Here is a 15284-nt window from a genome sequence, read left to right as displayed (position 1 = left end):
TGTACAGGTACCTACAGGCCAAACTTTTAATAGTTCAGAGGGCTGGGGGTGTAGTTCAGTGTTAAAGCACTTGCCCACTATTTCTAAGCCCCTAGGTTCAATCTCTAGCACGACAAAAAGAGACCTCAGAGCCACAAATTTGCTAAAGAATGGTCTATTCATAGCAATTCAGAAGAAGCTTCTTCCAAGGCATACTTAAAACTGAGACTCACAAAGGTTAAAGGAACTCACCCAGAGCTGGGGATGGAACTCTGTGGTTAGAGTGCTTGCCTGGCATGCACAAAACCCTGGGTTCAATCCTCAGCACCACAATAGAACAAAACTGGGTATTAACAATGTCTCTAAATTATTGAAATATATTAAATAATATTCCTTCTGTCAAAAAAGGCAGGAATGTATAAAAATGGATTTGAAGTACATTTTCATACAACTGAAAAACCCAGTCTGGCATTTACACAGATAAGAATTCACTGATATTTAATTGGTTTGATCCCCAAGAATGTTTGATAAACAGACTGATCCTAAATAGACTCAAGATCTTTGTTCTTGTGCTTAACATTGAAATAAGGAGTTATCTTTCCAAAAATTGTCTGGTATTGTAAATTTCACAAATTTTACCACTACCCCTCCTTTTACCCCCCAGTTTAGCTCTAAACCCAGAGACTCCAGATTCTGGGGCTTGAGCCTAGTCCTCAATCCTAATAGTATCTTGAAGAGACTAATAGTATCTTAGCCTGCTCCACTGGCCCTACTGTAATGGCTTCAAAGGAAAGGAGGGGTGGAGCTCTTTTAAAATCTTCCTTCCTTCTATCCTTCCTTTCTTTACTGGGGACTGAACACAGGGCCTCACACATGCTCCTCAAGCACTCTTACTACTGATCTAAAACCCCATGCCTTTTATTTTATTTTGAAATAAATTCTCACTAAACTGCTCAGAATTGGCCTCTATCTTGCCATTCTCCTGTTCCAGCCTCCAGAGAAGCTGGGATTAGAGGATGTATGTGCTATCACACCAGGCAATATTGTTCCTGATTTCTTAATGTCAGACAAAAACTACTTATTCCCTAACAATTAGAAGATATTATTTCTAGTCCAGTGATTTTGGGGTGATCCCAAAGCAGATTTTTTTGCACAGGCTATTTCATTCCAAGAATGAGATTTGAAATCTCAGTCCATGAGGAAATGGTTAAAAATTAGTTATATACAAACAACAATAGGTATTAGCAAACAAAGGGATTCTCTGGGGGCAACACAATCATCAAATTTTCATTTATTTGCCTACAAGTGAGCTGTAACAACTTTAATTTGTGTACATGTACCTACAGGCCAAAGTTTTAAGAGTTCAGAGGGCTGGGGGTGTAGTTCAGTGTTGCTAAAGAATGGTAGTTAGATAACTGAATTTATTCATTTATTCATCTAATTGTGCATTATTAAATACTATGATTTTAACCTGATGTAATACAGACACTTGTTTTAGCAAATAACAGATTATGGTTATATGTTTAAAGGGTTCATATTTTTTAGAAATATACACAAAAACATTGAATATTAAAGTGAGATGATTGCTGAGATTTACTTCAATATCATCCAGTTTGGAAAGAGAGGAGGTTGAGCATTTATGCTTTTCTTTTTCTTTTTTCAGTGCTGAGGATTGAACCCAGGGCCTTACGTATGCTAGGCAAGTGCTGCACCACTGAGGTACATCCCCAGTCCACAAGATTGGGCATTTTATAGACGAAATAAAATAAGATCAAACAAGATTTGATAATTAAAGAAGCTGAGTGGTAAGTACTTGGCAGTTCATTATACTATGTTCTCTAGTTTTGTTTAATGTTTAAAATTTACTTAAATGAAAAAAAAATTATAAACCCAAACACTCTCCAAATACTCATTCAGGACAGTGAAAAAACAAGTGGCACAGAATCAGTTATCTTTGAAGCAAAATTCAAACAGGTCTAAACTGGGGAAGTCCCTATTCTGCCTCCCAAATCTGTGTATGAAACCAGACAGACCAAGCTCCTTTCCTGCTTGGCGAGGACAAATTTTAACCTGCCTACCCTAATAAGAAACGTAAAATAAAGATATTCTAACAACTCCACCCTGACATTTCAGCAGCAATAAATAAATTATATATCACCCGAGAAAGATACAAGGCCCAATTGGCGCCAGATTTATATCTATTTATTTAAAAAAAAAATTTGGTGTTCCCCAAACCACAATAAACAAGTAGCTGAATTCAAGTCATTCACAGCAAGTGTGATGAAAGCATGCCTGTAATCCCAGAGACTGGGGAGGCAGAGGCTGGAGGATCCCAAGTTCAAGGGCAGCTTCAGCAACTTAGTGAGATCCTGTCTCAAAGTGAAAAATAAAAAGGACTGGAGATGTAGCTCCGTGGTAAAGAACCCCTGGTTTCAAGCCCCAGTAAAAAGCTAAACAAAACAAAAAGACACGCATGTTATTTTTTCTCCTTTCTTTGGAACCGCTGTTGCATGTATAGCACGCTAATAATACCTGTTTGATCTACCTACTGGTTAGTTCAGCGCTGAGCCCAACTATCTCTGGGGTAGGAATTTAAGAGGGAGAATGGGAGGCTGATAATACCTTTGTCTCAAAATAAAAAATGAAAAGGGCTTTTATGTGGCTGAGTGGTTAAGTGCCCCCGAGTTCAGTCACTAGTATCAAAAAAAAAAAAAAAAGTTTATCTAACTTCTCATCTTCTGGCATAGTCATACTTAGCAAAGGGCATGTTGTTGACCTTTCCTCCAATTCTCTACCTCAAATGCTTCAGTACTTCAGTTGGTATTACTTATGCCCTTTAGGACTTTTCTTTGAGCCTTTCTGTGAACTGTGTGTCCTAGTCACTGTGTGCTGGTCATTGTTTAACAATAAGATCTCTGAAAATAAAACCCTTGGCTGTCTTGACCTCTGGAGATAGTCTGCATGATGTTTATTCCTTGCTTTACCCTAAAGGCATCTCTCTTGATGACACTGTCCCCTTTGTGTGTTGAATATGTATCTACTTTCCTAAATAAACTTCTGTGGATACCTTTGGGGTTAAAAAGTGAAAATAAAGCTTTGATTTTTCAGTTGTTTGCTAATTTCCATGATGTAAATATACCTATCATACCCAAAGATCTTGTTTATTTATTTATTTTTTTGGTACTGATGACCAAACCCAGGGGTGCTTTACCACTGAGTTACATCCCCCCCACCCCCTGTCCAAAGATCTTTTTTTAAAAAAAATTTTTTGTAGTTATAGATGGAAAGAATGCCTTGATTTTAATTGTTTATTTTTATATGGTACTAAGGATCAAACACAGTGCCTCACACATACTAGGTGAATGTTCTGCCAGTGAGCTACCAACCCCAGCCCATCTTGAGTGCAGAGCTAGGAAAACTTCTATATGATCAGATCCCAGAGGCAGGAAAAACATCACTGTAATTTGCCTAGGATAATTCCAGTATATGTCTGTGGTCCTGACATAATTAATTATGGTACCCCTATTACTATTAAAAAATGCTAATGAAATATTACATGGTGACCCCAAAGAATAAATCACATTTGGACCCTTTCTCATAGTGAACACTTTCTGCAAAAGGAAAAGGACCATCCAGACTTATACTATCTTTTTAGTATATAACATCCTAAATATATAACATCCATTTCATTTTTTTTCATCAAACATAGGTAATAGTTGCGGATAGATATGGTGGTGTGTGTCTGTGATCCCAGCTACTTGGAGGTTAAGGCAAGAGGACCACTAGTTTGAGGCCAGTCTGGGCAAGAGAGCAAGACCTCATCTCAAAATAAATTAATTAAAATTTAAATTTAAAAAATATGGAGTTGGTTAAGTATGAATAGCAAACAGAATCAACTAACTCTCTCATGCAGTTTCTTGACTTCTGGAACTACTATGGCATCTGAGTAAAATCAAATTAGGCAACTGGCTTCAAGTTACACTCAGCTTAGAGTCATGTGAAACTGGATATCACATCCAGAGTCTAGCATGGTGCCTGGCCCAAAGGAGTAAAATCTCATTAGTTCCTGTAGACCTCACAGGAATGATTAAATCTCAGAGTTCGAGGTCACCTAGGTCAATACTTGTTTGATCTCCTTTATAACAATCCCCAATCTCCTTTAGAACAATCCTCTTCCAGTCTTGCTTTAAATCTTGCCAGCCATGTAATACAATTCCACATAGGGGAATCTAGCAGGAAAGTGTACAGGACTTGACTCTTCAGAGGGTAGGTTCCAGAGTTATGACAATACAGTTATTAAATATTTAATGTGCTGTCCTGTAAAAGATGGATAAGATATATTGTATCCTCAAGGAACAGAAGTTATAGCAAGGCAGATCCATAGTATAAGGAAGAAAATCTAATGCCACTGCCAATAATAATGGCTAATGTTTATGAAGTACTTACATTTTGCTCCAACCCTTACTATACTGCTGATTCATATCATACTTAAGGTCAACTAAATCGGGGGCTGGGGATGTGGCTCAAGCGGTAGCGCGCTCGCCTAGCATGCGTGCGGCCCGGGTTCGATCCTCAGCAGCACCACATACCAACAAAGATGTTGTGTCTGCCAAGAACTAAGAAAAAAATAAATAAATGTTAAAATTCTCTCTCTCTCTCTCTCTATCCCCCTCTGTCTCTCACTCTCTCTTTAAAAAAAAAAAAAAAAAAAAAAAAAAAAAAAGGTCAACTAAATCTATCCCTGCCTCTTTCGCACCTAGACAATCTACCTGGGGCTATAAAGAAGTTGTTTGTATAGAAACTCCAGAGGTTTCCAAGTAACTGGCACTGCCCGGGCTGGCTAAAGTTTACAGAGGTTCATGCAGGTTATCTGTTCTGAACCTCTCCTATGTAAAAAGTTTCTACAGCCTCAGGTTCAGCAAAGGGCGAAGAAGGCCCACCTGCTAATACTAAAGGCAACGGGCAGAAATATCCATCTCATTCATCATTGGCCAGAATGAAGATGGCAAGCCCATTTTTCCCAATCCCTAGAGAATAAGCTTAAAAGATGACCTAAGAACTAGATGCAGATGTTCTGAATTCTGAAGTCTTGTTCAATTCATGTGGCTCTTAGAGAGGAAGAGTGCTCATCTTTCTAATCCTTTTCATCTCTTGTGCATATTTGTCTCACACCAGGGCTAAGATATCAGTCAAGATCAAAGGAAGACACTTCCTTTTTTAAAAAAATAACTTTGTCCTGACACTCCATTAGCAGACAAATAAATTACACATTCTTCTTATTGACTAAGTTGACTTGCAATGGGGGTATTCCATGAATGTGACAACAAGATCAAGACACAGACCATACACCCAGCTTCTAGAAACATCAGCAGGCATTAGGGAAGCTTCCTTTCAGAAGGTATCTCACCTAAGGCCATAGTGCTAGTAAGTATTGAAATGAGAACTTGAATTCAGCTCTGATGGCTCCAAAGATCTTTCCACTGCAGAATGCTTACTTCCTGGGAACTCACCAGGATCCTACGCAGCAGAGTCAAAACCCTGAGCTCTCAGTAAAATAATAGTACTCATCCCACAGGGTGCTGGGAATATTTGATAAAATAACCCATGTAAAGTGGTTGGTGCCTGTCACATAACAAGTTAAGTTCTCCTTCATATTGGTTGTTTTACTCCCCTAGACACATAGGTGAGCTTGTTGCCAAAGTTGTGCAGATTGCATATATCTATCTTTTCAGAAATTTTTACAAACCAAATTTCCTATTCCCAACATAAGTAATAGTCTTATTGTGGTAGAAGTCAGCTGGCAGTGGAAATAGGCTTGAGTTTAAATTTGGGTCCTACTGGCCAGGTATGGTAGCGCAAGCCTGTAATCCCAGTGACTGGGAGGCTGAGGCAGGAGGATCACAAGTTTCAGGCTAGCCTCAGCAACTTAGCAAGACCTTAAGCAATTTAGTGAGACCCATCTCAAAATAAAAAATAAAAAGGGCTAGGAATGTGGCTCAGTGGTTAGACATCCCTGGGTTCAACCCCCAGTACCAAATAAATAAATAAATAAATAAGATGAGAATACACACATGTGTTTGTTAAAGAACATTCAGAACAAGGGGCACTCAGCCATTGCTCAATAATAGCTACCCACATTACTTCCTGAATCAAAGCTGTTACTTTAAGGACCCACTGTTGTCATGAGTTTCCACCCTCTTTCCAAACTACAGAGATCATAATTTAATGTAACTGTCTCTAAAAATAACAGTCCCACCCTTTTGAATCATATGCTGCTCTCAAATACATTCCCAAGGAGAAAATACGCATACAAATGCACACACTCATTCACACACATGCACACATGTGACTAACCAACTCTAAGCATCTAAAAGATGCCATGAATTAGGTAATGAGATATCAATCTTGACAGCTGCACTATCTAGAGAAAAGGTCTACTTAAAAATTCTGTACACCACACTGGGTACACCAAACAGTTTCCATAACTGATTCAGAATATTGTGATCCCAAGATGAATACTGTCTTTCATTCTTTCATGTTAAAGCTAAAGCACATGTAATTGAATATATAAGTCAAACCCTGATCTATTTATGGAAATTTGTATTTTCACTCACACACACACACACACAAATCCATGTACCACACACAAAATATTAAGAGTCAGACTGTTACAAAAACAAAAACCTGTCAGTTAAAACCAATACTTCTTTCTTTCCCTACTTATTCTGTCTCTAAAACTATGATGGGCTTTGTTTTGCTCACTTGTTAAATATCCCATATGTTAAGAATTAAAGCATTACTTCCATCTTTGGTTACCAAACCAAATAAAATATGTTCTGTATTAATGTTGAAATTCACTTACAAGTCTTTTGGAGGAAAAGTGGTGTTCACGCGTTTAACAGAATCCTGATCTTTAACACTTAGACACTGGACACCTGGGCCTTAAACTCTTAATCCTTACTTCAAATGTACATTGTACCATTCATAATGTAATTTTGACAAACTTGAAAATCATTCTTTTGAATCCATGGGAGAATTGGTTCCAAGACTCCTCAGAGATACCAAAATTCTCCAACACTCAAATCCCTTAAATAAAATAGCACAGTATTTGCATATAAACTATGCACATTCTCTTGTATACTTTTATTTATTTATATTTATTTATTTTTTGCAGCACTCAGGATTGAACCCATGGGTACTCTACCACTAAACTACATCCCTAGCCATTTTTCAATTTTTATTTTGAGACAGGATCTCACTAAGTTGTGGAGACTGGCCTTGAACTTCCAATCCTCCTGCCTCAGTCTCCAGAGTAGCGGGGATCAAAGGTGTTCGCCAATGTGTCTGGCTCATATACTTTAAATCAGCTCTAGATTATTTGTAATACCTAACACAAAGCAAATACTATATGAATAGTTTTTAGGCAGCATTGTTAAGGGACTAATGACAAGAGAAAAATCTGTACATGTTTAATGTAAATGCATTTTCTTTTCCAAATATTTTTGATCTAGAGTGGGTTAAATACATGGACCCAGACTCTCTGGGTCAAGTGTATTCACCTATCTTAGAAAATAATTTATTAGAAAGAGTTATGTACACCACCCCCAAAGCAAAGGCTGAATGTTTTCTGTGATGATCTATAACGGGGATGGGGGCGGATCATGGGGGGAAGGGAGGAACTTTAGATAGGCTAAAGGGAAGGGAGGGGGAGTAGGAAGATGATGGAATGCAATGGACATCATTACCAAAGTACATGTATGAAGACACGAATAGTATAACTCTACTTTATGTACAACCAGAGACCTGAAAAATTGTGTCTATATGTGTACTATGAATTGAAATGCATTCTGCTGTCATGTATAACAAATTAGAATAAATAAATATTTAAAAACCAAAAAAAGAGTTATGTACAAAAATTGCTTTCTAATACAGTAAAATATTCCAAGTCTAATCAAGAATCAAAACTACAATGTTTGGGCTGGGATGTGGCTCAAGCGGTAGCGCACTCGCCTAGCATGCGTGCAGCCCGGGTTCCATCCTCAGCAGCACCACATACCAACAAAGATGTTGTGTCCGCCGAGAATTAAGAAAAAATAAATAAATGTTAAAATTCTCTCTCTCTCTGTCCCCCTCTCTCACTCTCTCTTTAAAAAAAAAAAAAAACTACAATGTTTGAACTAGTAATTCAAAAACTGGATGCATAACCAGGCATGGTGACACACACCTGTAATCTCAGCAACTTGGGAAGCTGAGGCAGGAGGATCACAAGTTTGAGGCCAGCCTCAGCAATTTAGTGAACTCCTACGTCAAAATTTTAAAAAATAAATAAAAATAAAAAGGAGGGGGAATGTGATTCAATGGTAAAACACCCCTGGGTTTAATCCCTAATGGGGGGAAAATAAGAAAAGAAAAAAAAGTCAGTTTAAGGTTATATCTGCCAGCTCAATTGTCATGTTCTGTGGATTAAGGGTGGGCAGTACTTAGTGTGGTGATGGTGATGACAGCTGACATGTATAAATAATGGCTACATTCCACACAGGAATCTAAATTCTTTACTTGTATTAGCTAGTTTTGTCCTCACATCAACTCCACAGCAGTAGTATTATCTCCACTTTATTAGTACTGAAACAAACATAAAGGTCAAGTAATGGGCTCTGATGATCAAGCTGAGTTTCAAATCCAAGTCCTTTAGGTGGCTGGTTTTATACTACACATTAGGCATTCACAGCATCTTTGTCAGAATGATCATAGCCTCAAAGTATTTGACACACGAACTGACCCATGAGGTGTTATTTAGGTGTGCTTCAAAGAATCAATGCAAGAAGTAGACAAGGAATCTCCCTACTGATACTTTATGGAAACTCCATGGAAAGTCTTTTGCCAAAGTCAGCTGTAGAAATGGAAATAGTTATTTCAATGAGATGATGATGTCACTTGTACCATTTTTTTTTCTGTGACATCAAATGCATATATTCACATACTTTTCTTTTGGGAGAGGTGCTGGGGATTGAACCCAGGGCCTCATATAGGCTAAACTTGTGCTCTACCACTGAGCTATAACTTTAGCTTCCTAATCCAATTTTTAGATTATAGAATGGTGAATAGTTTGCACTGAGCAGTCCGGCTTCAATTTTTTAAATAATCTAAAAATATGGAATTGTTTTTCATTATTCCATTCATCATTTTCACACCTGCAATATTTGAATGCATATTATTACAAATAGAAATACACCTATCCACACAAATATATCTTAATGCCTCTAGTTTGGATAGGGGCAGGCATTTCATGTTGTAAACTAGTAAGTAAAAATTAATTATTTGTCCAGTTTGATGCTTTACCACCAGCATATTTTTAAAGTTCACATTTAAAGGACCCAACTATTTTTTGCAATAATTGTTCATGTAAAATTTGTTATCTGAAAATAGAAACATGCTTAAATCTAAATACATGCCTCTTTATCAAAGTACCAATTGATTGAACAATATTTCTTTTTTATAAAAAGATATATGAATGTTAATAGGCAAGGTAAAAAAAATTAAACCCTTTCTTTCTTTCTTCTTTTCTTTTTCAGTACTGGGGATTGAACCCACGGGCACTCTATGATTGAACTATATTGCAGCCTTTTTTTTTATTTTACATTTTACGATATGGTATAAGTTTCTTAGGGCCTTGCTAAATTGCAAAGACTAGCCATGAACTTACAATCCTCCTGCCTCAGCCTCCAAGTCACTGGGATTACACATATGTAAATCCAATTTTAGAAGAAATATTGGTAGTAAATTGTGCAGATGTGATTCCCCTGAACCCTGTGAACTTTATTTTAGAAATGTTTGTTCAAATCTGAGAAAAGAAAACATGGTAGGATAATGAAAAGCCAATCAGATGAATCCCTTTAAAACTATAAATAATTCTCATGACTACTTAAAAGAATATTTTTATTTTTGTAAGAAATACACCAATTTGGTTTTTGACACGAAGCACACAGCAGTAAGTTATGTTTTCTTGTGTATTAAAATAATTCCTATTGGTTTAAAGCACCAAGTTAAGGCGTAGGTTAGTTTTTTTTTGTCTACAAGCTATTATTTACTTGACCCAAAGAGTATGGGTGCATGTATTTAACCCACTCTAGAACAAAAATATTTGGAAAAGAAAGTGCATTTACATTAAACATGCACAGATTTTTCCTTGTCATATTTTAAATTCCTTAAAAATTATTTTAAGAGGTGTGTATCCTCAAACACACCATTTGAGCTGGGTGCAGTGCACACACCTGTAATCCCAGCAATTGGAGAGTCTGGGAAGGCTGAGGCAGGAGGATTGAAAATTCAAAGTCAGCCTCAAAAGTTTAGCAAGGCCTTAAGCAATTTAGCTAGACTCTGTCTCAAAATGAAAAAGTAAAATAATAAAAAGGGGTGAGAATGTAGCTCAGTAGGTTAATTGCCCTTGGGTTCAATCCCCACTACCCAAAACAAAAAAAAATTAGAGTTGATAATACTAAACAAAAAACTCAATGCAGTTCTCTTTCATTATATTTTAGCTATTTTTTGTTGCAATCTCTATATTTGTAAATATAGATCAGAGAAATAACTAAAATGTGGTTTCAAAAGAAGTAAAACAGATTAATAAACCATAAGCAATCGATATTAAGTCCATAAAAAGAAATTCATTTTCTAACAAGGATCAAAAACAAAAGTAACGAAAAATCTAGGTGCAACATGCCTTTCTTACAACTACAACTACAATTGCTGTGCAGTTTCAAAGCTCCACAGAAAACTTTAACTTGCAATCTTAACATTTCAGATCTATAAAATACAATCATTGGATTCACCTAAAGTCACGTTAAAAGACTTCTCAAAGTCTTAGAAACTTTAATTCAATGCAGAAAAGTTGAGTCAAAAGGAGACAATAAAAGATAAACCGCGAAAAGAAATCCAAAATCTATATAACAACTTTCCTATATCCAAGAATAATCATGTGCAAAAGATGAAAGTTTGAATGCAATCATTTACTTGCATGCATTCTACTTACTTTGCTTTCTGCCATTTATAAGCTTCATTAAAGACAAAAGAGGTAACAAGTTCAATGAGGTTCGGCTCAGATAAGAAAAAAGTCGTAAACTCGACCTACAAATTTACATCCCAGAACGTCCAGTGGGATAGGTACCCTTTACAAACTACCATTATATATACAAGTTACCGATTGTGAAATAACGCACTTCGGCTCTCTGCACTGTACACTACAATTATAAACCCATAACTCTACCCACCTTCTTCCCAGAAAAAAAAAAATCCACCTGCAATCCTCATTGGTCCACATAGTTCCAGCCCACATGGTATCAGTAGGTGTGTCCCTCCCAACAGGCCCTCTTATTGGCTGTGAAAAGAGTTTGATACGCTGTAATTTTGGGGGGAGTGGGTTGTTCAACTCCACGCCTCCAGACTTGAGCTCCCCAGTAGACCCAAGTTACTGGCAGTTACTCTCTGATTCAAAGGGCTAACTGGTCGTCCGAGCTGCAATCCCAGAAAGATGCGCCCACTCTATCCCTACTCCCGGACTCCACCAATTGCTCACAGGCGTGCAATTCCCAGGGACCAATTAGAAGGGTGGGCAGTGCGTTCGCCTTTTATAGAGCAGTGACCTAAGGAGCAGCTCAGACCATGTCCAGTCGGCCCATTATGCGGACAGGACCAAACAAGAAGCAGGCTCAATCAATGGTTGGCACCCCTGGGGAAAGAGTCATTCCCGAGCGTTCCCTCCGTGCAGTCCCTGGACCGCGGGTGCTGGGGCGCACAGAATGCACTGCGGTGCTTGCTCCCGCCGTTCCCGGTCCCAGCGCGCTGCGCCTACTTCGCGCTGATGCTCCCCTCCGGGCGGGACTTACGCGGCCTGTTCTTCCTCCCGGAGTCCATCCTCCTCCGCAGCCGGCATTTCTTTGCCGGAGAGTCATGCTGAGCAAGCAGCTGCTGTGGCTGGAGCTCCGACAGGAGCGGGAGGCGTGGGGGCGCCGCGTCGCCGCTGTCCGAGGGGCCCCGGCTGCAAATGAGCGGCGGCTGGACTGGAGGCGGGTGGAAGCCGTTGTGCAGCAGCCCGTTCACGAGGGCTGCGCTGGTGCCCGCGGGGGCCCCTGGGGTGTGCGAGGCTGAGCGCTCCGGCTGCCCGCCGCGGTCGCCCATGCTTGGGGCTGGCGGGACAGCGCGCGGGCCCCGGCTCAAGCGGCCTCCCTGGAGGTCATTCTCGGTCGTCTTTATTTCCTCAGATCCTCCCTGCGGCTTCCGATTCAGCAGCCGCAGAGCCGGCGCCCGGGGATGGCGAGCCCAGCGCTCCTCCCCTCCTCCCGCTGACTCCCCCACCTCCTCCACGCCCTCCCCTTCGCGCGCCCGCCCTGCAGCGCCTGCCTGGAGCATGCTGTCCCTGGGCACGGAATCTGGGGTCTCCGTGCACCCCCAGCCGGGGCCCCAGCCGCCCACCTCCCCCTGATCCCTGGGCCGCGCGACTTCAAATGTAGCTTCCTCGCCTCCCAGACCTGTCCCTGTCACTGAGCATGCCCAGTCCTGCCCGCCACCGCCACCGCCGAGTTTCAACATGGGGAATGAAGTTCTCTGGGTTTGTAAAGAAGAGATGGGCGGATTGGGCTTTGTATGGCGAGCGAGCTAAAAGGGTACTGGGTGAGGTCGACGCGAGGGATTCAGCAGCTTCAGGAGGAATGTGGGAGGAAGCCAAATATTTGCAGAGGTTTCAGGTTTGCTAATTCTGTCCCCAGTGGGCTAGATACCTTTGCAAGGTCACTTAAGTTGCCACTACCCAACCCCCTGCCGCGCGTGAGTGTGTGTGTGTGTGTGTGTGTGTGTGTGTGTGTGTGTGTGTGTGTGTGCGCGCGCGCGCGCGCGCGCGCGCGAGCGCCTGCGTTAGGTGACCAAACTACTCAAAGGCCTGAGGAAAGAGAACGATTATTTATAGAAAGGTAGGCAGACTTGGGGAGGAGTGAAATTTCTTTGCTGGCATACACAGACCAATACCATGTGGTCTCATGGAGTTAGTTGTCTAGCAAGGAGGAAAACTAGGAATACAGTCAGTGTAAGGACAGTGAAGGACAAAACTGGGTAGGATTAACTGGTGCTGGAAGAGACCAAGAAAACAGAAGCAATCCCAAGCTATAAAAAGCGCTTTCCTCACCCAGAAAGGACCTGAAGAGACAATGTCATGTTATTTATAGAATTAGGAGTTGTCTCTTGTTTTAAGAAGGTAAGGCACCATTAAAGGGTCATCAACACCATGAGTTTTGGAGTCAGCCCTGGGTTCCAGTTCCAACTCAACCACTGAGCAAACCCAGAGAGACTCATTGCTCAACACACCTGACAACAGGAAACTCAAGGGGGAATGCTCAGTAGGCCAGACAAATTTGGATGGAGAGGATCTTATAAAAATTATGTAATTCGAGGCCTTTGCTTTTGTATTTGTAATGTGGGACATTTGTGGGGAGATTTATCTAAAAGTGCCTGGTTCAATCTTGAAGCACAATAAATGCTCCAAAAACTGTTACATAAAAATTACAGGAGGTCATTGTTGTAAATTAACCTGATGCATAGACCAGGCTGAATATCAAAACTGTGTTATTCATGTTAAAGTTCCAGGTCACCAAGCTAGAGCTAAGCTGTTTATCTGTCCTTCCTAGGAATCTGGATTAGAGATAACAGTCATAGGCCCAGGATGTTTCTTTGTTGTTGTTGTTATTGTTTTGTTTTGCAATACTGGGGATTGAACCCAAGACCTGGCACATGCGAAGGAAGTGTTCTGCCACTGAGCTCCATCCTCAGCCCAACAAGCCATTTTTAATTGGCAGTAATGAAGTTCCCTCTGCCTTAACCCTTATGCCAAATAAGTAACCTCATGTTGATTTATTAGTCATTATTATAGTTTTTCTCTCTGTCCTCCTCTTATAAGAAAAATAACTGAAAGGAGCTATTTACTTTAGTTTTTGTTTCTACTTTCTTCAAGCCCTCCTCTATAGAACCAACTTCCTTTGCCCTGCCTATTGGAACACTATTCTACTTTATGGAATGAAGTGTTGCCCAATTCTGGAATTAAAAATAAATCATCAAATTGTTATGGTTTTGTCCTTTGACAATTTTTACCTTTGTTTCGCTTATTTCAGCAATTCACACTTCCTTTCAAGTGAGAGGAACAAATTATGCTCACAGCAATATTCATTGTGTGTAATATTCTTTGTCATTTGTACTTAATCTACAGAGGGCAGTTCCTTCCAGCAGACCTAGAATTGGAGAGTTACAACCATTGGGATACTACAGTGCTCTGATCCATCCTCTTGGTTTTTGCTTTCTTGTTTTTGCTTTCAAATAAAAAAATCTCAACTCTCTCTGCTTCCCTGACCTCATACTATTTGAAGACAGAGAAGGGATCTAGCCCCTGCCTGCCTCTCCTGCCTCATCCCAGGCTCTTCCTCCTTTCAGTTCCTTGAACATCTTTCATCTGCTGTTTCCATTGCCTGCAGTTATTTTCCTTCAGACATTTTTGTCTACTAGTCTCACCCCTTAGATCTGCATTTCCACCTCTCATATTCAAAGAATCTTCCCTGCCCTTTAGGACTATAGGTTTTCCTGCTGTGCTTCCTCCCTAACCCCTATATTCCCTGCATGCCTCCTTATCAGTTTATAACTATAAAATACATCCTATCACTCATTTGTAAATGGTAATAATAAGAGGACTACACTGAGCTAAAATAATGAAATGAATTAATATATGTAAAGTGCCTAGCACATTATAAGTGCTATGAAACAATTGAATTTTATTCTGTTGCTGTTTCCCCCTCCTGTAAGCTCCATTAAGGTAGATGATTCTTTTGTTCATCACTGAATCATTAGGAATCTCTTGGTAATCATTTGTGATTGAGTCAGTGAATTAGGTGGTATTCCACCTAGGCTCCTTCTCACTTTCTACTGTAAATTTGCTAAACATCACTATTGGCCACTTGTCAATATTTAAATACACAATTTTCAAATTTCCACATCATCAAACTGAGTCCTTTGAGAAGCAACTTAACACCAGAGATGAAAGTAGAAGCTTTAGCACTGTGGTACCTCCAAGGACATATTCTCTCCAGCTTGATTCACTGACATGGTGAGGAAGGCTTGAGCCAAGTGGCTCAGACCCAGGCAGGGCAGAAGTACCGGTACAGGGAACAGAACGTCTTCCACCCATGTCCTTTTCCTTACCCTTGTCAAGCTGGTGCCCTGGATCAATTACACCCTGAATGTGGTAAAGAGAAAGCCAGATGGTATCTCACAAG

General features: G+C 40.1%; 1 protein-coding gene across 3 annotated transcripts in view; it reads right to left on the bottom strand.

Annotated features, from left to right (window-relative positions):
- Positions 1-12310, bottom strand: part of Pank1 (pantothenate kinase 1) — a 68686-nt gene extending 56376 nt beyond the window's left edge. Inside the window, exon 1 of one of the 3 annotated variants that reach the window (XM_040272021.2) lies at positions 11862-12310. In XM_040272021.2, coding sequence (XP_040127955.2) covers positions 11862-12153 — 292 coding nt within the window. In that variant the 5' untranslated portion in view covers positions 12154-12310. Of the gene's footprint in view, positions 1-11008; positions 11496-11861 lie in introns of those variants that run through there. The other 2 variants (XM_005333743.3, XM_005333744.5) reach the window with 2 other exon arrangements.
- Positions 12311-15284: the final 2974 nt, after the last annotated feature.

This window comes from Ictidomys tridecemlineatus, chromosome 1 (assembly GCF_052094955.1).
Source record: "Ictidomys tridecemlineatus isolate mIctTri1 chromosome 1, mIctTri1.hap1, whole genome shotgun sequence".
In the NCBI taxonomy this organism is placed as follows: domain Eukaryota; kingdom Metazoa; phylum Chordata; class Mammalia; order Rodentia; family Sciuridae; genus Ictidomys; species Ictidomys tridecemlineatus.
This window is presented reverse-complemented; position numbering and strand designations above follow the sequence as displayed.